Below are 22,937 nucleotides of genomic sequence, written 5' to 3' on the forward strand. Positions count from 1 at the left end.
GCCGGCAGACGCCACTTCTTCCACCTAGACTTGCTACAGTTCAGACCGCGTAATATGCTTCTCTCGGTTTCTGCAACACTTCTTAGAATGGTAGAACTAATTGAAAATGATGAGAGACAATCCAGACGTTAACACAGCTAGACGGCACTGGATTTATCTTGTACGAGAACTTGTGCATAGCATGGGTTAGTCGGTGTTTCGTACTAAAAGCAATGACATCACCGAAAGTTCGTGGAGTCTGCAGCATAGTGGCACATGATCGTCTAGCATCATCGCACAATTACTTCTTGGAAGTGCACCTGTAGTTCGTCGGCCAAATGATCATTTACCTACATGATGGATAGAGGATACCAAATTCCCCAAGGGATGCCAAGAGGAATGCCTCAGACCCTCAGAGAATATGGCTTGGGGATACCAAATTCTCTAGTGAATACGGCTCGGGGATGCAACAAACAAAGGATGTCAAATTCCCTATGACACCCGGGATCCTCGAACAATCGAAAGCAGCGACGCACAAACTTACTTTGAGATCGCGCATATAGATCTGGTTGACTGTTTGTGCACGTGCCGATGAGACTTGGATATAGATTGCGCATAAGTACGCATGTCACAAAGCTTTGGTGCGCATGCGCAGACAAGGTATACGATAATCTGCTCGTCTGGTTGCATGTCTGTTTGTTACAGACTTATTTCCTTTTACTGTTGCGCACCAAAGCATTGACACTTTCGACGCTGTCGTTAGTTCCCTGTAGAGCAGCTTTCTTTAATTTATCAGCAAGTGTTCGCTTCAATAACTGTTTCAAATTTCAAATAGAATGTCGATGTATGCGTCTTCATTATACGCAAATATGCATGTATTGTTAGTATTATGCAAAAAGCGTTCAAAATTGTTACAATAACATCAAAAACCACAGTAACTGCAAATACTGTCTAAGTGCCACCCAGCACACTACGTCTCGCTAGCTAGCTGTGCTGTACCCCTTCAAAAATAACGGTATACATATGTGATTAGATAATTTGGGTATGAATGAAAGTTATCGAATATGGCATAGACTCTCGAGCGGTCACACGTTACTCCACTTACCGAGTCATACATGTAATGACACATGTCGACTCCATCCCGATGCTGCCTAAAGGGAGGCCGCGTTCGTGATGAATCTGGTGCAGCATTGTGGTAGCAAGTACCTGTTAAAACTTTTGCTAGAAACATCTGTTTACGTTCGACTTCATGTTTTCGTATAATATCATATTCCCGTATGACATGAGCGAAGTTATCCGAATATGAGGCGTTCTCGGCAAAGTACGTAGCTTTACCCCATCTTCCCGCACGAGCATACCCAACATCAAATCCATTGGGACTCGTGTAAATTTTCTCCGGTCTTGTGGCGCGTGTGCCGTGAAATAGCAGCTGCTCTCTGACTACTCTATTCCTCATTTTCATTCTTTTACTCGCAAGTTGATACTGGTGCCAGAGGTACCGAAGCTGGATTCGCTCAATTTTTATAATCTTGTATGTTGGCATGGTTCTGACAAAGAGATTTTCAACGTTTCTGTACTCAAAGATTTTCTCAACTGGGACAAGACTGACATCACTAGTTTGTCTTTTCCACGAAAGTGGGAACCCTATAATATATAAGCATATTCCTGCAATTCTTGATATCAACCGCATAAACATTGTGTCTTGTTTTACCTGTTACAGACATCTCTTCTCTCTTTACCTGTCGCACTTTTCCTGTCCAAAAATTTATTTGTGTCATAGAGGCCGTTTCTCGCATATTAATTTCGTAATTCCAAAACTGGCCGACTTGAATTCTGATAGTTTTATTTCCGTTGACGTAGGCCCTTTCTAACTTAAATGCCATAAAATCTTCATAAGCATGCCAACGGTCTTTGTCGTCCTGCCACTGCCAATTGTGCATTGTACCTTAGCATATATAAATATTCCACTAATAACAAGAATGGAACTGTCTAATGTTAATTCCTTACTTGTCACTTTTCTGTTTATCATTCTCTGCTTGAAGTCTTTCTTCGTAAGACAATGCTATACATTTGGAAGCATAATTGAAAACAGTTGTACATGTACCTCTAGATAAAGAGCTTATTGGGGAGTGCGGTAGCACTTCTTAATTAGCTAAGTATGGCGCTGGTAGTTAATATTAACTTACTTTGGAAGAGCATACCTTGTGCTTCCATGAAATGTACAATTTCTTTATCTTCTTGCATGGCTACGCGGAAGCCATGATCTTTGAATAGCGCTTTGGCGTTAGCACGTTTGGACGACGTTCAGTTGCGACGAGAATTTTTACTGTGACACGCCGTTCACCACGCCTTTGTCTACGTGTGATTCTAGGAGTCGCATGCACGTGCCGACTTGCCAGTTTCTTCTTCTTCCTCGAAGCCGCTGAATCTTCGCTTCTCCATTCATTCCTTACGTCCTAGTATTGCTACTTGAAACACTCGACGATCTAGCCTGCTCACGAAACTTGAGTGTCGATCGACTTGCCAGGTTGGTTTCGCTTACAGGATTTCGTGGCGCTCACAGGATCTTCGTTTTGCCGTCCTTTGCCTAATTGCCTGTCGATTTGCTCGCGAGAGCTGAGTGCCGATCGGCCTTTCGCCCTTTCTCTGCATGCGTGGACTCAAAAACAGGATCTCTGCGTCCCTCAGAAGATCTTCCCAGAAAACGTGCCCGTGGGTGTGATAATGTGACGGTCGGAAAGGGGGTTGGTTGCGCAAGACTGTTAAATTGCCTGGTACTAATAAAACTTTATTTCTGTATAGAATGGAAGCATCAACGTAGCAGTTTAGCTAAGCAATTCTCAAATATAGTATGACTTGTAACAATGATTATATAATTACTAGTTGTACGGTATCCGTAGGCGCCTCGCGTTCGTGAGTTACACGTCCAACGGAGTTTTCAGACCGTCTACTGAAACGCCAAGTCCTAGCTAAACAAGTCGTATTTGTTGAAACCCTAGCTGTCATGGAAGTAAACATGCAAACTTCCTAGTAGTTTAGATTACGTATATAGGCCTGGTATAGGTAGTCGTCGTTTTGCGATCGCGATCAAGACAATTGAAATGTACAGTCTAGGTATGCACTCAGATCCGTTGTAATGACAGTGGTATGGTATTTACTGACATAGAAATTGATATCGTCAAACATTGACTATCAACAGTATTAGATGCAGCACAGTGTAGTAAAGGATTGATCATACAGTAGTACGGAACGTGTGAATAGTTGACTGTAGGTGCCATTCAACTCCTGAATGTGTTTCTTGGTAGTCATGTACACACAGTCCCTAGCTACAATACAAAAGGATGGGGCGACGGAAGTTTCTGAAGCATTTTCTTTGCCGTTTGGTCACTTACACGAATCTTTCTTAGACTCATCTGTAGTGGGACACAGAAACTATCTTTAAGGTAAGTTCTATCATGAAACGTCGTGGGAGGAGAAATTTAAGATTAGTGTGTACACACACACACACACACACACACACACACACACACACACACACACACACACACACACACACACACACACACACACACACACACACACACACACACAATATATATACCAAAAACTTGATGGAAAGCCATATAGGACCACGCCCATTTCTGTTGTGCGACCCTGATTAGAAGCCTCGCTACGCTCGGCAATAAAACACAAAGTAGGGATCACTGCCTACTTTTAGCTAGTGATTGAAGAAATAGGGTCAAATTTTCGCAGATAAGTTCTCATAATTTACATCTGAAGCCACTCTCCCACAATTACATTCCTATACTTCACTCTGTTTGCTTTGAATTCAAGGTGGCTGCTAGGATAGAAGTGAAGTAGGGATTTAATTGTGAAAGATGTAAACTATGAGTATACATATACTTGTCTGCGAAAGTTTCGATTCCTGTTTCTTCAAGCACTAACTTAGTACGCAGCCGTCCCTACTTTGTTTTCTATTTTATTTACACATAAATATTTTTATATTCTTTATACATGTATATAAGGATAGGAATGCGAGCAGCTCAACTGTTGGTCGCAAACCCAATTATCTGCTAGTATTTTGGACTATAGTATATTGTTTTGTCATATTTTATTTAAATACAATAGAAAATGTAATTAGCTTAAATTATAAAATATCTTGTGTGTGAGCACCTTGGAGCAATGGCATACAAAGTAATGACGTTGTACTTTAGTGGATCACGGCGACAGTTCCGTTTCCTCTGATATATAAATAAATTGTTCTGGAATTCCATAGCATAATGCTGTAAAGTAATAAAAGGCGGGAGGTTGTGATGCATCTCATCGCTTATATGCTTTATTAATCTAATAGATATCTTTATTGCAGCCAATAAATATAATTTATTATTATTATTTTAGCCGTGCGCCATAACAAACGGGACTTTGTAAAGTCATGTGACTTAGCATGTAACATACTCAAAAGGTTTGACTCACTCTCGGTCTGCGTGGTTATGTAAATGTGTGGATGGATGTGTGATTATATCTGGAATGTGTCACGCCCTAGGTATTAACTACAACATATAAAAGCAACATGAAAAATCAAGCGCACCAAGAATTTTTAGCATTTTTTTGCCGATTCCTGCTGAGCATTCCGCTTACTTTCTATTTCGCCGGAGGTGTTCATCTAACGTGGCTGTGTTTTCTGGTACGAATTGACGTGGCCAGAGCGTCTTCTCGACTTTCTCTTCGACAACAAGGTCTTCTATAGCACTGTGAGTATATACGAGTCCTTCGGTCACACACAGTGATGGAATGATGTCAACTACACATGAAAGCAAGACAGCTAACTATAGGCTACAATACAAACTCTCTGAGATTACACTGAGAACCGTTTTATTAATATTAGCAGAACTTCTTGCTAGTAGACAACGAACTGGAAAGAAGTGATGCCCTTCTGAGCACACAATGCAAAGATCACGTGATTTCCTAATTTGTGTGCTTAGCATTCGTGACAAAAGCAAGTAGCGGGGACTGTTTAAAAATAGAATATGCAGCCTGTTGGCACAGAAACGCATTTTTCGAGGTTTAAAGAACACATTGTCATAAGCCTTAAAAATCAATAATTTAAAGCAAAGTTACGGGAAAACAATTGAGCGCGAACCAAACAATATACTCCTCCCATCGACGAGTACAGCTGCAGATTGCACAGACAAATTATCATAAGGAGTCCCCGGACAACCCAATAGGAACAAATATAAACCAAACAGTCCCGATAAAACAATTACGTAGACGCCCGCCCCAGATGCGGCGTTTATTTAAAAAGAACGTTTAATGTAGGTATTTAGCACGTTGTAGCGTTTCACTGCCAGGAAGGCTCGCCAGAAAGGTTACCTCAAAAAATTCTTTTTGTGTAGTTTGGCTCTAGATAAGTATACTACTAGACTTCTTGTAACAGTTACGCGTAAAACAATTGTAGGACAAAATTATCAAAATATTTAATCAATGACTCAGTTACAGCCATCCAAAGTAAGTGGAATCCAGGAGTTTTCTTTGGTCACTGCATGCTCTCTATATTCTCGCAATTATATGTAGTCAATGTATATACGATAAATAAAGCGCTATACGCATATTCGAGAGTGGCGTCTAAACAAGGTTTCTTGCAAATGCATTCAAAGCTCCTTCTGCGTAGTCCGTCAGCCAAGGCTCGGTTTTGCGAGGGCGAGTCTAGAATTTATTTTTTATATCCGGGAGTTTTCGCGTATATAGGCGTGGCAGCGTTTGGAAATCTACCGGAAGAAAGGCGCTAGGACGAAGATCACTGACTGTAGAAGATGTGCTAGTAATTGACAATGTATTGACTAAGTCTTATTCAGGAACACTGCCGATAGACCAGCGTATTTGCGACTGATCGCGTGGTAGCGTCTCGCTAGTTTTTGAGCACACTGCCGTCTCTTGGCGTATTTTCACCAACAACCTAGTAAATTGTAAAGAGGGCATGTGAACGCGTTTTCCTGCATTCTAAAATCTGGTGTGCACCTGCAAACACGTCAGGTTTCTGACCCCAAAGTTGGCGCACTGTGCAGTGTAATGCAATGTAATGGGAGTACGCTAGATCGTCACTTACAAACCGCAGTTCTGCGCCTGGGCAGTGCTAAGGCGGGATTTCGCTACTCTGTTGAGATTTCTTTGCGCTGAGTTCTGTTTTCAACGATATTCCTTTTCTTCTTTGTAAATTGAGTTCATTGTTCACTTGTTCTGGTTCACTGTAACTATAAGAGTTGTGTATCAAATCGATTTTCGAGTTTTTTCGAGTTTATACATATATATATTATGGGAAAGAGAAAGGGTGGAGCAACGGTTCATCCCGGAACCGATTGTCAGCCTTGTGCTAATTGTGGCACCAGACATCCAGAAAAGTGGAAATAAGAATTGAAACAATGGGTAGTGTCTGCTCTTGAAATCAACCCAAAGTCTTGCTTGTGTCACAAATGTGAACAATCAATCGGGAGGCAGTGGATGACCAGACAAGGAGATGAATATGGTAGTTCGACAGAAGTTTCCAGTGCCAAGGGGACAAAGGCTGCCATCCACTGTGTATTGACACACTTTCACTCAGAAACTGCTTTGTGCTCAGGCAATGTGTCGTGTTCGTCTTCTCAGGGTGCAGTGTTGATGCAGTAGCAGCATGCTTTCCAGAGTCTCCAGCCACTGTGACTAGAGCTTGCAAAGCACTATTGCCTATCAACTATGGAGATGATAGAGATTTCATGCCAATGTGTAAACTTCACTATTCTCAGGTATAGAGGTGAGAAGCATCTCATTAATTACAACATATGCAACTTTAATTTTACAATTGTTTTCATAGGTACGTGAACATCAGCAGTACTGCATGCACTACATGTAGCAGCATCATTCAGACAGTTTCAAAGGGATATGTGAGGGTTTGTCTTGATCTTGCTGTTATTACAGCATACTTGCAAGAGACTTGTGCTGGGTTTGAGAGCACTGTTACAGCTGCATCACCTATTTGTTCAAGGTGTTATTTCAACCACCTTTGGATCACCAAAAGATGAGTAAGCAGGAGTTGGTGTCAACAAATGATGGGATACAACAGCTAAGAAGAGAGCTTTGTCTAAGAGTGACAAAGTTTCGTCTACGTGTACTGCTGAAATCATCGAGCAGTCTCTACTGCAGACTTCGATTTGGCTTCTTGATGCATTGTTTGATAATGTAGCTGTGTTGTTGGCAGATGCACATGAAAAGTTTCTATCTACTTGTTCGTTGTTAAGCAACACTTCTTTGCCACCAACTCGATCTGCTAACTGGCTTCTTCTAAATGCTCACCAGCTTCTTCATCCCCATCTCAGATCAAAGAGACATCTCTCAAAGTAACAGGGTACTGTCCTTTTGCGAAATGGCGGAGATGCTGTTGCTGCATTACACACAGCATTAGCTGAGTACAGGACACGATGTCTCCGACTTGAGAAACAACTGGAAGAAGAGAGGAAAATTCTAGAGCAGAACTCCTCAACAGTACATAGTACAACTGGGTTAGTTTCTACTTGTATGAGCCTCAACAGTAAGCTGCAGGCAGCAGCTTCTCAAATGAGAAAATTTGATTTGGATCGTGTAAAAAGTCTTGACTTGAATGATGTCATGTTATCTGTTGATCCAGTATTGTGGAATGTGACTACTCTGCTTACACTTAGCCATGGGGAACGAAATTCTCTCTTATCTGGTACAATAAGTTGGAGCATGACTAATCACATTAGTGTTTGCAACCTTCTCAATCAAAAACAAGATGTTCGATTTCTACAAAGAGTTTTTATGTTGTCCATTATGCTGTATTTTAGTAACAACAGCTGCTGCTTCCCACTGCATTTGGCTTTGGCAGATGTCATTGACAGCTACAGCGGCTCTACAGAGCTTCTTACAATTATGAACAGACTTGGAGCAGCCATTAGCAAGGACAGTCTAGAACGATTCCAGGTACATCAAGCATCTGTCACGAATGAAATGCTACCGAGAGACTACATTAGACCTGGTAGCTTCTACACAGCATCAATCGACAACATAGATAAGAATTCTCCTTTTGCTGCTGTTTATGCTAACCAGAAATCTCGTGGCTTTCATAGTACCTCAATTCAAGCTTTTGAGCATGCAGCGAGTACCACTACAAATACCTATGATCATCGAAATACAACCTCACAGGCAGCAAGAAATCGACCTCAAAATCGAAAAATTTCTATGACTTTTCAAGAATTGACAAACAGCTCAGTATTTACATCAACTAGTGCTTCTGCTGGCTTATGGCTTGCTTCTAGCACATCTAGACCATTCACTGTTGACGATTTCTGTATTTGTGGTGATGACATGAATGTGTTGAATAGTGTGGCTGAAGAAGTATTCATATTTATGGCAGTGGCAATGGTAGCAGATAAACTGAATGTGACTAAGCCTGACATGAAAGCTTTCTTTTTAGACTTTGTTGAGACAAGTCAACTGAAAACAAGGGCATTCTACCTAGGAGTAATTGACCTGCCAGCAGATGCACAGCAAACTATCAAGGTCTCACTTGAGACGATATACAGAAAGTTTGAAGTTGGCACACAAACATCATATGTTATCGTTGCAGGGGATGGTAAAACATACCGTCATCTCGTTGACTTGAAACGACTTTATGGTTATAGTCTTTCATGGATGTTACCATTTCCTGGTGATGGGCATCTCTTGAAAAGTCTTCAGGGTGTTCTCATGAAAATATATTGGGATGGTGGCCTGAGAGATGTGGCCGCAGCCACGCAAAAATCTCACACATCGAACTCTTTAAAATCTGCATCAAACTTCAAGAAAACACATCAGTTTTTTTATATTTACCAACTGGCTCAGTTTGCTAGTGGAACTTCATCATCCCCTTTACTAGATTCTATTGAAGCTGTCCTTTCACAGTGTAATGATGCTGGTGAATCTATTTCTGTTAGTCATGTGAGGCATTTGTCTTTTTCCCTGAATGAGTTGTATCAACAATTTTCCTTGCATTGTGAAGAGGTTCCTGCGATTGATGAGACCACCTGCTTCTGGAACAGATTTATCCATAGAGACATGGCATCTATGCTGCTCTGTGGTTGGCAATTAGAAGGGGAGACTGGAGACAGAGATTATGTTGTGTCAAATATGCTGCTCCATTGTTTCATGCATTTGACAGGACAACATATCAAGATTTGATAGTCCAGCATCTAGGTGATATTTACAACTACCCACAAGTAGTACATGGTCTTGAGAGTGGAGGTTTAGTAGCCAACATATGTGGAAACAGTATGATGTCTGTTGCTCTAAATGAAGCACATGAGATGCTGATCAACAGAGAGACTAAAGCTTGTCTTGTCCGAACTACACCATATACTTTGTCAAAGCTGGCGGGATACCTACCTTACAGGAGCAACCTTCACGCAAACATCCAAACAGAAAATAATTCCTAAGCGTGAGAACACTGATCGTGAGTCAACCACATTTATTCCAAGGTCATCAACACTTCGAAAACAAACAAACAACATCAAAGCATTCAAAACGTTACTGCAAAAGCATGCTCTTTTTGATTCTAGGGAGTCAATTGATGCATCTAGCCGTCATGAGATTGTGCCACTTAAGCACTTTGTGACAGGGCAAGTAGCAGAATGTCAGCTTCGACATGACATGATGAATTTTAGAGACATTGGGCAGGCGACATACAGGAATCACGTTGAATACAAATATCTGAGTAATAGAAGCACAAAGTTCAAGCACCTCAGAAAGAATCTAAAATCTTTCACTGACAACAGGGTAAAGAAAAAATGGCATAATGTAGCAGAGAGACAGAGAAGGCTTGTTCAAACATGCATAAAGAAAACTCTCGTCTTTTCTTTCACTCCTGGTCAGCATACACAACGTGGAGCACAACAATTCTTGAATATCCCTAGGGCTATTGCTGATCCTAATGGTATTCCTTGTAAAGGAGTCAAGGCCAACACCACCAAAGTACTTGAGCGTCGTTATTTGGGTGTGGTGCAAACATTCATTCCACCATCTCAGTCTCCCTATGTTGTGGTGCTTGATGGAATGTTTATTATTAGTTCATCACCTTTGCGATTAGCATCAGCAGGGAAATTTAAAGACTACTTCTCTTGTTTCTATTACGAAGATGGATTGTTTCCTACCTAAAAATGCCAGCAACAGTTAAGGTCCATGTCATATTTGTTGACGCAGATCGAAATGGGTTGAGCCCAAAAGCGATTGAACGAGAGAGGCGTGATGCCAGCAGACAGTCCCAAATCAGTGATGTGATTGTAGTAGAAGATAGTACTAGCCTACCAAACAATTGGCAGGCATTTCTAGGAAATCGCCAGCAAAACGGCTGCTTGTGAACTACACTTCTATGAAGCTTATGGAGACCGACAAATCCAGTAATTTGAGAAGTTACCAGAAGCTGGTAGTAGCTGGAGGTTTTGATGGTGACAAACAAGACAAAGCGTACAGCATTAAGAAAGGACAGTCAGCAGAAGAGGAAACATTTTTACATAGCAATCATGAAGAAAGTGACAGCAGAGTCTGGCTTCATGCTCTCAAGTCTCAGAAGGAAAGGATTTTGGTATATTCTCCAGATACTGACCCCTACCATGTTGCGCTACCTCTGCTAGAACTATATAACAGCACTGAAATGATTGTCCAGCTATCACCATCCGCATCATCTGAACCATATTCTGAAAGCATGTTTCTGCTGCTCAACAACCTTCGACAGGCACTGCATGAAGATCCCGATATGGCTGATTTTGACATCAGTACTGCAAACAGTCTTTGTGGCAACTGGGTGTGACTATGTGTCCTTCTTTGCCAGGATTGGAAAAGTGTCATTCTTAGATACACTCTTTCAAAATGCAGCATTTATCACAGGGTCATCAATGAAAGAGCTTGATACACTTACTGACCAGGACTGCAACAAGTCACTGTTGGCATTATACCGACTTATAGCTGCAGCCTATTTTAGAAAGCACCGGTCTGCATTTGAACACCAGTCATCGGAAAGTCTGTTCAAAACATATTCTGAAATAGATTCTTCATATATGCAGCACGTACAGTTCCTTAACAGTATTCGAGATTCCATTTGGGCTAGGGTACCGTTTGAGAATGAGATGCCTCCATCAGCTGGAGCTTAAAATTACACTGGTTGAGGTCAGTTTGGGTGATCAAGATGTGGAGTCAAGCCGACTTGCAAAAGGTTCTTGTCAGTGATCTGACATTGTCAGGGTGGATGATTCAGTCATGCCAGTTGCGAGTAGTTTGGGAAACTCCTGAGCATATTGCCTCTATTGAAGAGAAAGTTGCATTGCTCACCAGTCTCCCACAATTATATTCCTATACTTCACTCTGTTTGCTTTCAAAGTGGCTGCTTGGATAGGAATGAAGTAGGGATATGATTGTGGGTGATCTAAAGTATGAGTGTACATATCCTTGTCTGCGAAAGTTTCGACCCCTATTTCTTCAAGTAATAGCTTAGTAAGCAGCCGTCCCTACTTTGTGTTTTGCTTAACACTTAAATATTTCCGTATTCTTTATACATACATATATATATATATATATATATATATATATATATATATATATATATATATATATATATATATATTTGTTGCATGCTTGGGTGTTTATTCCGCCGTTGATAGGATTCTTTTTCTCGTTATACTACTCTCCTACCATAGCAACCCAACTGCATGTTGTATATTTACCGGTCAATAAACGTCTATTGACCGGTCAATATCTGTATACTGCTTACTGACATAAAACACAACTAACTTAAAATGAAGAAATGGCAAAAACCAAAAGCAACTACTGTCTGTTCCCCGTAATTGTGAACTCGAAAGTGAGTAATGAAGTAGAGGTCCCACCAGGTGTGCTCATTAGAGCACTAAGAGCTGCTCCAGTTGGGCTGTCTTACACCATTTATTTTAAATGGTTCCAGTTGCTGAGCCGTTGGTCTTACGAGATAATTGGTAATAGCCATTGCTCCACCTATTTGTCTTTGATATGCAAAGGTATTTTCCTGCAGTTTCTTTTGTAGGAAAGGCTTAGATAATTTGATAAACAGAAATGCCAGACCTAGCGGTTTCTAGCGATACCGAGATCATCGCGAAAGTCCAAAAACAGCGGACATATTGATGATTTTCAAAGTTCACATTTTTGAGGAACAGACAGTAACAATCAATACATGGGCGTACCTATTTTAGATTACAAGCTTATTTTTTACCAATAATAATGTTCACAGTACTACAATTTGTAAAGACGCAGTCAGAAATGACAAATGGATTCTCTCTTTCCGTTTCAGACGGCTATGCAACCTGGACTACTTCGTGTCTCTCCCGACTCCTTGACTTTTGCGTCAGTATAATCTGTGTGTGCATGACCATTATCCAAACTTTGCATGCTGCTATTTGCTGCAATTCAGATGGCTCTTGGTATTGTCTCAGTACTTTCAGGGTTTGTGGCCAGTTCTGCCTTGAATGACATGTTCAGGAACTTCCGCTTGAAACAGCCTTCTCGCACTAGTAGCTCGAAGAGAGTGGTTGGTTCGAACTGGAAGACCAGTTTCAGCTGTCATCACTTCCATCATTGTAGCCAAAGTGTTATGACCGATTACTTGCTTTGAATACCAAGGAACAAATGAAGGTGTAGATAACAAAGGCTTATAATAGAAGACTTCTCGAGAAACTCCTGCAAGCAACGTACATAGATATAGAGATTCAAAATTTTTACGTGGCAACAGTCACCAGCTTCTTCATTAGCGTATCTGATAAACCACAAACCACAAAATGCATTACCTTACAGATTCACTTTGGAGCATGACTATAATTTACCTTGTGACTTTTTTGTTTGGATGCCGTAAATCACCTAGTCCATCACTATGATTTTCGGATCCGTGCTCAACGTAAATGTAACAGACTTTTGACAATCCGTCTGTGGTTTGGCTTCATCTAGTTTTGAATCCTTCGTTGAGAGAAAGTCTGTCTATCGGTACCTGCTCTTCTTGTGGAGCATCCTTTTTGCGATTACTTCTCCATGCTTCAAATGTTCGCATCACCCAACTGTTGCTGGCAGTGTGTTCTTGCAAATTGTACCCTTGCTGTACTCGTCTTTTCAGCAAATCTGCTGTCAAGCTGGCTAATACTAGTGGCATGCTTTTTGAAACCAACGCGTGTTATCTGGCGTCGTCGTACGGTCTTCTTTCTGATCCGACATCATGCCGGCAAAACACGTGGATAACGTACTGTACTAATACTTTTGAGCACGTGGCCTTATGGGGCTGACGTGCACGTCAACAAGACTTCACAGCTGTCAAAATGTGCTTGTTTCACATAAAACTTTAGCAGTCATTGCAATACACAACCACTCTAATTCAACTTGAATAATGTATGAACTTCAATTACAGTAGAATGTTAAACATGCAACAAATAGGTTAATGCATGGTAGGGTCACGATATCTAGTTAACATATATATATATATATATATATATATATATATATATATATATATGTATGTATGTATGTATGTATGTATGTATGTATGTATGTATGTATGTATGTATGTATGTGAGATTTAAAGACTCTCTAAAGGCTAACTTGAAGAAATGCTCCATCAACCCTTCCAGTTTTGAGACCCTTGCAAAAGATAGGGCACTGTGGAGGAACCGTTGTCATAAATGCATTCAAAGTTTTGAGGAAAGTCATCTGAAAGCTGCTAGAGCTAAGAGACAGTGTCGCAAAGACCAGCAGCGACTCCACCTTCAACAAGTTCAACAGCAACAACATCTGCAACAAATACAATCATCACATGTCAGTCCTTCTTTTCGTTGTCTGACATGTGACTTAGTGTGTCGCTCAAAAGCAGGACTCATGTCTCACATGCGACACAAGAAACATTAAAGAGTCATCACTGAAATCAGTGGACATACCATCATCATCATGTATGTATGTATGTATGTATGTATGTATGTATGTATATAAGCATAGGAATGCGAGCAGCTCAACTGTTGGTCGGAAACCCAATTATCTGCTAGTATTTTGGACTATAGTATATTGTTTTTTCATGTTCTATTTAAATGCAATAAAAATGTAATTAACTTAACTTACAAATATCTTGTGTGTAAACATCTTGGTGCAATGGCATTGAAAAATAATGACGTTATGGCAGGTCCGTTTACTCTAAGATATAAATAAATTTTTCTGGAATCCTATAGGATAATGCTGTATAGTAATACAAGGCGGGAGTTTGTGATGCATCGCTTATATGCTTAATTAATTTATTAGCAATCTTTATTGCAAACAATAAATATAATTTAATATTATTATTTTAGTGTTGCGGCATAACAAACGGGACTTTGTAAAGTCGTGTGACTTAGCATGTAACATACTCAAAAAGTTTGACTCACTCTAGGTGCGTGATTATGTAAATATGTGGATGAATGTGTGATTATGTCTGGAATGTGTCACGCCCTGGGTGTTAACAACAACGTATAAAAGCAACATGAAAATCAAGCGCACCAGAAAACCTCTTGATATATATACTATATATGTTTGCAGTTTGTCTTATTTTAGCTTTTCTTTGTCGCTCTCTGCTGAGCAATCCGCTTACTTTCTATTTCGCCGCAGCTGTTCGTCTAGCGTGGCTTTGTTTTCTTGACGTGGCAAGAGCGTCGTCCGACTTTTTTACTTTGATAACAAGGTCTCCTGTTTATACAACGACGTCCTTCTGTCACAGTGATAGAATGATGTCAACTACACATAAAAGCAAGACAGCTAACTATGGGCTACGATGAAAACAATCTGAGATTAAGCTGAGAACCGTTTTATTACATATTAGAAGAACTTCTTGCTAGTAGACAACGAACTGGAAGAGGTGATGCCCTGCTGAGCACACAATGCAAAGATCACGTGATTTCCTGATTTGCATGCTTAGCATTCGTGACAAAAGCAAGTAGCGGGGACTGTTTAAAAATAGAATATGCAGCCTGTTGGCAGAGAAACGTATTTTTCGAGATTTACAGAAGACATTGTCATAAGTCTTAGAAATCTAATTTGAAGCGACGTTACAGGAAAACAACTGAGCGCAAACCAAACAATATACTCCTCCTATCGACGAGTACAGCTGCAGATTGCACAAACTAATTATCATAAGAAGTCCCGGTAAACCCAATAGGTGCAAATATAAAGCAAACAGTCACGGTGAAACAATTAGGTAGGCGTCTGCTCCCAGATGCGGCGTTTAAAAAAGAGCGGCGTTTATTCAAAAAGCGTTTTAATGTAGGTATTTAGCACGTTGTGGCATTTTACTGCTCGGACGGCTCACCAGAACGGTTACTCAAAAAATTGTTCTCGTCTAGTTCGACACTAGATAAGAATACTACTAGAGTTCTTGTAACAGGTACGCGTAAAAACAATTGTAATTATAAAATATTTAATAATAAAATAATAAATTCAACAAAATAATTATAAAAAATATTTAAATAATGACCCAGTTACAGCCATCCAAAATAAGGTGGGGTCCAGGACTTTACTTTTGGTCACTGCATGCTCTCTATAATCTCGCAATGATATGTAGTAAATGTCTATGCGATAAATGAAGCGCTATACGCCTATACGAGAGTGGCGTCTAAACAAGGTTTGTTGCAAATGCATTCAAAGCTGTTTCTGCAAATGCGGAATCTATACAAAGGTTGCGTTTAAGGACGGAGTTCCTTTTAGTCGAAGAAAAAATACAGCAACATAGAGACAGTGGTTCACGGACTTGGTATACATTGATTTTTGGATACAGTACAGAGCACAGTGTACTGCGTTTAAAAACTCTTTTTGGCGTGGCAGCACGTGTGGTAATTAAGGGCGAAATCACGTGAATTATAACAGGAAGACGAGGCGTTGTCTTTTATAGTGTGCATTTCATTACTCTAGCAAAGCTTCATATATACAGTATATAGTATATACAGCATATACTTATATACTGCAAGACTTGTTGGTTTGGGGATATTTGGGGGATTGTTTGATTTTAAAAGAAAAAAAGTATAATATATATATATATATATATATATATATATATATATATACACACACACACACACATATATATATATATATATATATATATATATATATTATATTTGTATATAATACAGATAACACAGATAACACATATCCGCCCTAAGGACGGAAGCACAAAAAGTCATAATAATTAGGCAGATAGTCACTAATCAGTCTTGAATTGTATTGCCATAAACGAACAGATAACTGTTCGTGAAATTGCCTGGAAGCTTGGCCCAGAGACAAGCCAGATGATAGAAGAGACTTCTTGACAATTGATCTCAACACCTCCAGACTATGTGCAGCCCACACTCCGTATGATTCCACCACAAGAGGGTAAAACAAACAGCCATAACTGGAAACGTTAGCAAGATGGCGTTCATCTTTGTCCACTTCCCCAGCCTCAGCAGCAGCACCAGCTTTTATGGCAGCATTATTAAGGGGAGAGGGAGTGAACGAATTCCTCACGGAAATGTCGAAATAAGCAGCCTTGCCTAGGGAAAAGTCGGGATGGAAAACGTCACCTGGTCTTGTCATAGAATGAGAGGAACAGCGTTGTTCTCGACGTACATTGGAGTTGTCTAAGAGTAACCAGTGGAAGATGACGTCACATAAGGCATCATGTCGCTTAATCCGAAGAGGACCACAGCCAAGAGCATGGTCACCAAAAATGTCCAATTCATGACCGCACACACAACGGACTGAGTGTGGGGGTGCTGGAAAAACCGGAATTCCCAAACGCAAGCGCAAAGAAGTCACAAATTCACGCGGAGACATGGCCAGGCCTAGACTTGAGGTGGGGGATTGCCCTCAACCAAGCCCCCGCATGAGGATATGCGACAGCACAGAAACGTGCCTGTTCTCGCAGACTAACAAGGCTGACTTTAATGCTGGATCTCAAAGCATCATCCAGAGCCTTCTGGAAGGAATGTTGTGTAGAAGAAACAGAGGACGAGACAGAACTAGTAGGTGGTAAAAGACTTGCAAGATGTTGCCGGCATTGCACTTCACCAGGGAAAGAGGAAGAATGCTGAGTCCAATCATTTTCTTCATGTACCGGCATGAACGCTGAGTCATTAAGAAGACGGAGAGACAACTGCCGAGAAGAGTTGCAGCTGCCAACGAAAGCTGCAGATGAAGATCTAGAGGCCTCACGAAGACCTAGACCACCCAAACGAACTGGAAGAGTTGCCTGTTTCCATGCCAGGTCAGAGACCGAAGAAGAGGATAAAGCCTCTAAACTGTGATGAAGACCACTGTCAAACTGCATTAATACATCATTGATCTTGAAGCCAGGAACCGTTCTAATGATGCGATTCAGCTTGCAAAGGCTCAAACAGCTCCGGAGAAGATGAAGCTCCACCTGAGGATCCTCTAAAGCTGTCAAACGGTCCTGCCAATCCAAAATCTTGCCCACTCGTTGGGAAACAAATTCAGTAACATATGAGGAAGATCCATATACATATATATATATATATATATATATATATATATATATATATATATATATATATATATATATGCGTATGTATATACATGCAGCAAGTATCTGACATTATTTCAAAGCCCGCCAATCGTGCATTCCTGTAGTTGACGACATAACACTAAAGGAATTAATTAAGTAACATTGGACTCATTGCATGTGGTTAATATCAATACATTTTCAAGAAAACTAGAGATATGAAATACCAGAAAATTTTTACGCATTCACTTACACTATTTTAAATGGCTTTAAGGAGTTGGCGAGGTCACGTTACTTTTACAACGGCTGATATATGGCAAAGCATGCAATGTCTTGATGCATCGCAGGAAGTATTGGCTAACTGATTAAATTTAATAGCTAAAGATATGAAACCAGACTTTTGTAAGAGTCACGTGGATGAGCGAGTAACGTACTAGACATGGCTTTCAGCACTTTTTTGGATATGTGACAAATTTGTCAACCTTCTGGTACAATCACGAAGCGCTGTGCGTTGTAGATTAGTGGAGCCTAGTAAAAATCTTGTTTTCTTGTATACATGCATCTTCTGCCTCTTTCTGCCATTTAGTCTGTCCGTCCGTCTATCTTTTCTTTGAATGGTGACACAGCAAAATGCGCTGCAGTAGAACCAGGATATGCAGGCAAGAAAATGAAGACAAGAACTACACTAATCAGCATGCAGCTATGCGCATGCATGCAGATATGAGTGTGTATACAGAGATGCAATGCAAGAGTGATCAGTGGAAGAGTGTCTAAGTTAAATTGACTTATCAACAGTGTAAAGTAGAAGACTTCTTATATGACTGAAACATTAATTAAGATTATTACGTTAATTGATTTAGATATTCTAGCTTTGTTACCGTCTTGCGACTAGATCATGTAATAGTTTGTATCGAAGAATATAATAACCTATCTGCCTATCTGTTTGTCTGTCTGTATGTCTGTCTGTCTGTCTGTGATTAGATAGATTATTTGATTTTGACATTCCAAGTCAAGTCCAATAGTTAATGACTTTGTTGTTTGCAAAAACCGGTATGTATTTAAAAAATTCTAGCATTTGTACAAGTAGAATCTGTATGAGAATAAATTGTCTGTCTGTCTGTCTGTCTGTCTGTCTGTCTGTCTGTCTGTCTGTCGGTGGGTCGGTTAGTCTGTCTGTCCGTCAGTCTGTTTGTTTGTCTGTGTGTGTGTGTGTGTGTGTGTGTGTGTGTGTGTGTGTGTGTGTGTGTGTGTGTTTGTGTCCGTCTGTCTGTCTGTCTGTTGTTTGCTTGTTTTTTGTGTACTGTGCTATTGATGTCCAAATTATTTCTGAACCAATGCTCAATTTTGGCTGTTTCTCGGTCTCTTTGTCTATCTCTGTTGTTTGGCTGTTCTTTGTGTGCCTTGATAGTGTATTCAAGATAGTTTCTTATTTTTAATAATTCAGGTTTTGGTTTGAATTATATAGATCGGTGATAATATTCTATTAAAACTTTTTACCACTTCTCATGCTTCTCACTTTGTGGCGTGATCAGTATCCTGGGAGAAGTGAGAGTAGCGTTCCTGAGAGTATACGCGTCCAACCAAACTTGGCGTTGCAGAGTAATGTAGTGTTTTTTAAAGTGCGAGGGAATAGTCTAACTAATTGAAGTCCTGCGAGGCTCTAGGAATATTATACTCTAGCGAATTTAGTGTAATAGACAAACGTTCTAGTTAGTCCGCTGTCAAGCGACTTTCCACTTTGCAAACGGTGTGTTATGCCTACAACTGGGCGCGTTTCTTTATTCTCTTCTGCCTCTTCTGAAGAGACAGAAGAGATTCTGCTTTGTTTCTTAATTATTTCAGAGGAGGTTTCAGAAGGGTAGTCAAAGGTGTCGGAAGAGTGGTTAGAGGTGTTGGAAGACTCTTCCGCCTCTTCCAGGAGAGGAAAAGGAGAGCTGGAAGAGAAGAGGTCAAGAAGTGACGGAATAAACTCTGCTGTGTTTCTTTTTTGTATAGTTTAGTTAGCGCGTGCGTAGTTTGGGTTGCAGACATGTGACATTCCGCAGGGAATTTGGGATGCATTTCTTTGCCTCTTCTGCTTTTCTGGAATAGCGGTGTCAGTAGAGAACAGAAGAGGTCGATCATGCGCAGTCTCATCAGAAGAGCCAAGCCAAAGAAATGACCAGAAGAGGACCTAGAAGAGCTGAGCATGCGCATTAAGTTTACACGTCCAGACGTAATCTAGTTGTAAAATTAATTAGCAAAATAGCTTTTGACTAAAGAAATTGGATCTCTACTTAAAGAGGCGACTTCTACAACCGTTGTCTCAGTTTCTGGTGCCTCAAAGTGAGTCCTTGGAGAACACCCACTAGCAGCAGCTGTAGTTATGGGACTTGATATTGCTGGAAGACCACTTGGTTTCCAAGCAATGGAAGCGAAGAACTCTCCTGCGGCTCCATTGATACGCGCGTTTTAATTAATGCGCATGTCTCACAAGTCACGAGACCTCTTCTCTTCTGCCTCTTTCGGCCAGAAGAGCCATAAGAGGTCTCGTGACTCTTCTAACACTTTAGAAGAAGGGGGAGAAGCAAAAGAAACGACCAGAAGAGGTAGAAGAAATGCACCCTTGGTGGTAGGCTGTAATGACATTCAACTTTGCAAATTCTGCATTATCATCCTCAACTGCTTCCAGCGACGTCTTGTTCACTTTCCTGAACCAAGACCACTCCACCGAGGGTCCCTTGATGTGGCGACCGTCTGGCCTTCCATGTCTGTCTTCCCGTTCCTCTTATGACGACATGCAACTGCAAGTACAACCAGAGACTTTGACAACAATCAGCTCGCCGGCAACCAACTCTAGTTGTCAATCTCCTGACTTTTTGCATCAGCAGTCTTCATTGTGTGAAAAGAGAACAGCAACAACAACAGGCACAGACAAGAGGTGGACAAATGGTGATACGAAGATGCTTCTTGCTCTTCTAAAAGAGAAATGGCTTCTTTTTGAAGACACAAAATCAAGAAGAACATTGTATGGCGGAACATTTCGCAAGAAATGGAAAATCAGGTTGGTAATGGCCACTAAAGAGCAATGTTCTAGCAGATGAAAGACTCTAAAGGCTGCAAACAAACGAATCAAAGCCCACAACAACAAAAGTTGTACTGTGATACCAATTTTTATTAATTAATTAAGTTTAATTAAGCAGTATGATGTATCGTTGTTTGGGCTATAGGAAATGGTAGGCGTAAATGTGAGTTCTATGAGGAGCTGTCTGATCTTTTGGGAGCGAGACCATGTGTAGAACCAGTTGAAGTTGCTGCAATTTGGGACACAAGCCTAGTTGAGGATGTGACTGATGACATGGCCAATGAGAAAAAAGAAGATGACAGTCAGAGAGAGCCTTCAACAGACTACTGCGAAGGGAGCTCGGCAAAGAAGGCAAAGACGTCTATAGATGCTATGAAAATGAAGCAAATCTAGTAGCAAAAAATAATAAGAAAAGTAAAATTGTCCAAATGATTGAGAAGATACACGAACACAGGAATGAACAAGAAATCAGTATCTTGAAGTGATGAAGAAGATGCATGACGACAAAATCGAAGTCATGAAAGGACTGCTGGGTGTGCTACAGACCCTTGCCCAAGATAAATCCAAGACATCATATATATATATATATATATATATATATATATATATATATATATATATATAGACTATGATAGACAGACTGAGATAGTAAGTTTGAGTTTTACGCTAGCTAGTTGCCTGTGTCACAGCAGGGTACGGTGTATTGGCCTCTATATGTTGGCCCAGAGTTCATCTGCTATTCTCTGTCTCTTTCGTTTTCCTTCAGTGTCAATTTGAACTCTTCCATAATTGTCTGCATCATGTATTTGCCTACCATCTTCTTCAATGTCCTCTATGAAGTCCTCCAAGTTGTCTTCTCCAAGAATGCAGACAATGTGGAATGTAAATGCAGTCAGCACTACATCTGATATAACAGAGGTGGAATCCATGTCAATGTATTTCAGTCGCCTAAACCGACCCTTTAGAGCAGCAAATGCTTGTTCGATCGCAATTCGTGTTGAAGACCGGGCAAAGTTGTAATTCTTCACCTTTTCACTAAGATTGCCAGTGTCCCTAAATGAGGTTAAAGTTCATTTAGATAACGGGTAAGCCGAGTCTCCGACCAAAAAGCTATCCATTGGGAAAATGTTGGACTATCTTGATTCTGCTGCCTGAAATAAGGATGAGTTTTGGTAGACTCTGGAGTCGTGGACGCTGCCTTGCCAGCCCACAAAACAGTCAGTGAATAACATTCGATTATCACCAACAGCTTGCAACACCATTGAATGGAAGCCTTTTCTGTTAATATTGTCCGTTTGATGTTGGCTGGGTGCTTTGATTGCAATGTGAGACCCGTCTATAGCTCCAATCACATTTTTCACTCCACAACGTGTCCTAAAACCCTCAATGGCTGCTTTAGCTCGGTCACCAGTTAGTCAGACAACCATCTCACCCACGATGGCTTCCTTGACAACAGCCATCATTATTCGAACAGTACGATGGACAGTTGCATCACACACACCAAATCTGTCCCCAATGCTTCTTATGATTTCTTGGTTAGCAAGATACCACAAAGTTAACAACAACTGCTTATCTGTTGAAACAGATGGTCGACCAGGCCTGCTATCATCCTCTCTTCCCATATACCTCTGAATAACTTGCAGCACAATGTTAAACGTCTGCTTTGTTATTCTATAATGCCTTCTAAACGTGTACTCGTCGTATGCCCAGACACCCCTTTCAACATACCCAAGTATGCGAGTTCTGGCTACGCGCTCTTAACTCGATCCAATAAGGGGGCCACAACTTCTTCAAGCTCTCCAGACGAATAAATCTCATTTCGTCATCAGAAAGAAGCAACAACATCACTTCTGCTGTCACTCCTGCCAGTTTGACACGAAAATTATCCATTGCCAAAGAATTGACACGAGCGCATGCGCCACATCTTCCGTATCGTTTTTCTATTCGAATCTATTTCGTCTTTGCCTACTCTTCCAGATAACTCTTCCAGAAGAGGTGGAAGATTCTTCCAGAAGAGGCCAAAGAGAATAAAGAAACGCGCCTTTGTAGTCGTCCTCGCTAGTGCAAATCAACACAGATGTTTCTTTATCTTGTAACTCACAAGAGATTCTTACTCCGCCAACTTTCGACACGCCCGCTACCAGACGAGCCGAGATTTGTCTTAAAACCGTAACGTCGGACACGCAAAATTGCGATCAACAATGTCGTGATGACTTCGGTATTATGCAGGGCCCGACGAAACAACTTGAAATTGGATTGGCTTAGCGCGCGTTATAAGGTGTGGCTTAGCGCACGCTAGAGGTGGGTTGGCACACATCCGTGAGCATGCACACAGTGTGCTGTCACAAGGGTCGG

General features: G+C 40.8%; 1 protein-coding gene across 1 annotated transcript; it reads right to left on the bottom strand.

Moving 5' to 3' along the window:
• Positions 1–791: 791 nt before the first annotated feature.
• On the bottom strand, positions 792–1,607 carry LOC134182718 (probable poly [ADP-ribose] polymerase DDB_G0278045). Its single transcript, XM_062650150.1, has one exon. The coding sequence runs from the start codon at positions 1,520–1,522 to the stop codon at positions 983–985; it is 540 nt and encodes a 179-aa protein (XP_062506134.1). The 5' UTR covers positions 1,523–1,607; the 3' UTR covers positions 792–982.
• Between the last annotated feature and the right edge of the window lie 21,330 nt (positions 1,608–22,937).

The sequence above is a fragment of the Corticium candelabrum genome, chromosome 7 (genome assembly GCF_963422355.1).
Source record: "Corticium candelabrum chromosome 7, ooCorCand1.1, whole genome shotgun sequence".
In the NCBI taxonomy this organism is placed as follows: Eukaryota; Metazoa; Porifera; class Homoscleromorpha; order Homosclerophorida; family Plakinidae; genus Corticium; species Corticium candelabrum.

Bases quoted from the DNA above. Each gene is read 5' to 3' on its own strand.
- LOC134182718 (XM_062650150.1), bottom strand. From the start codon at position 1,522: ATGCCAACATACAAGATTATAAAAATTGAGCGAATCCAGCTTCGGTAC.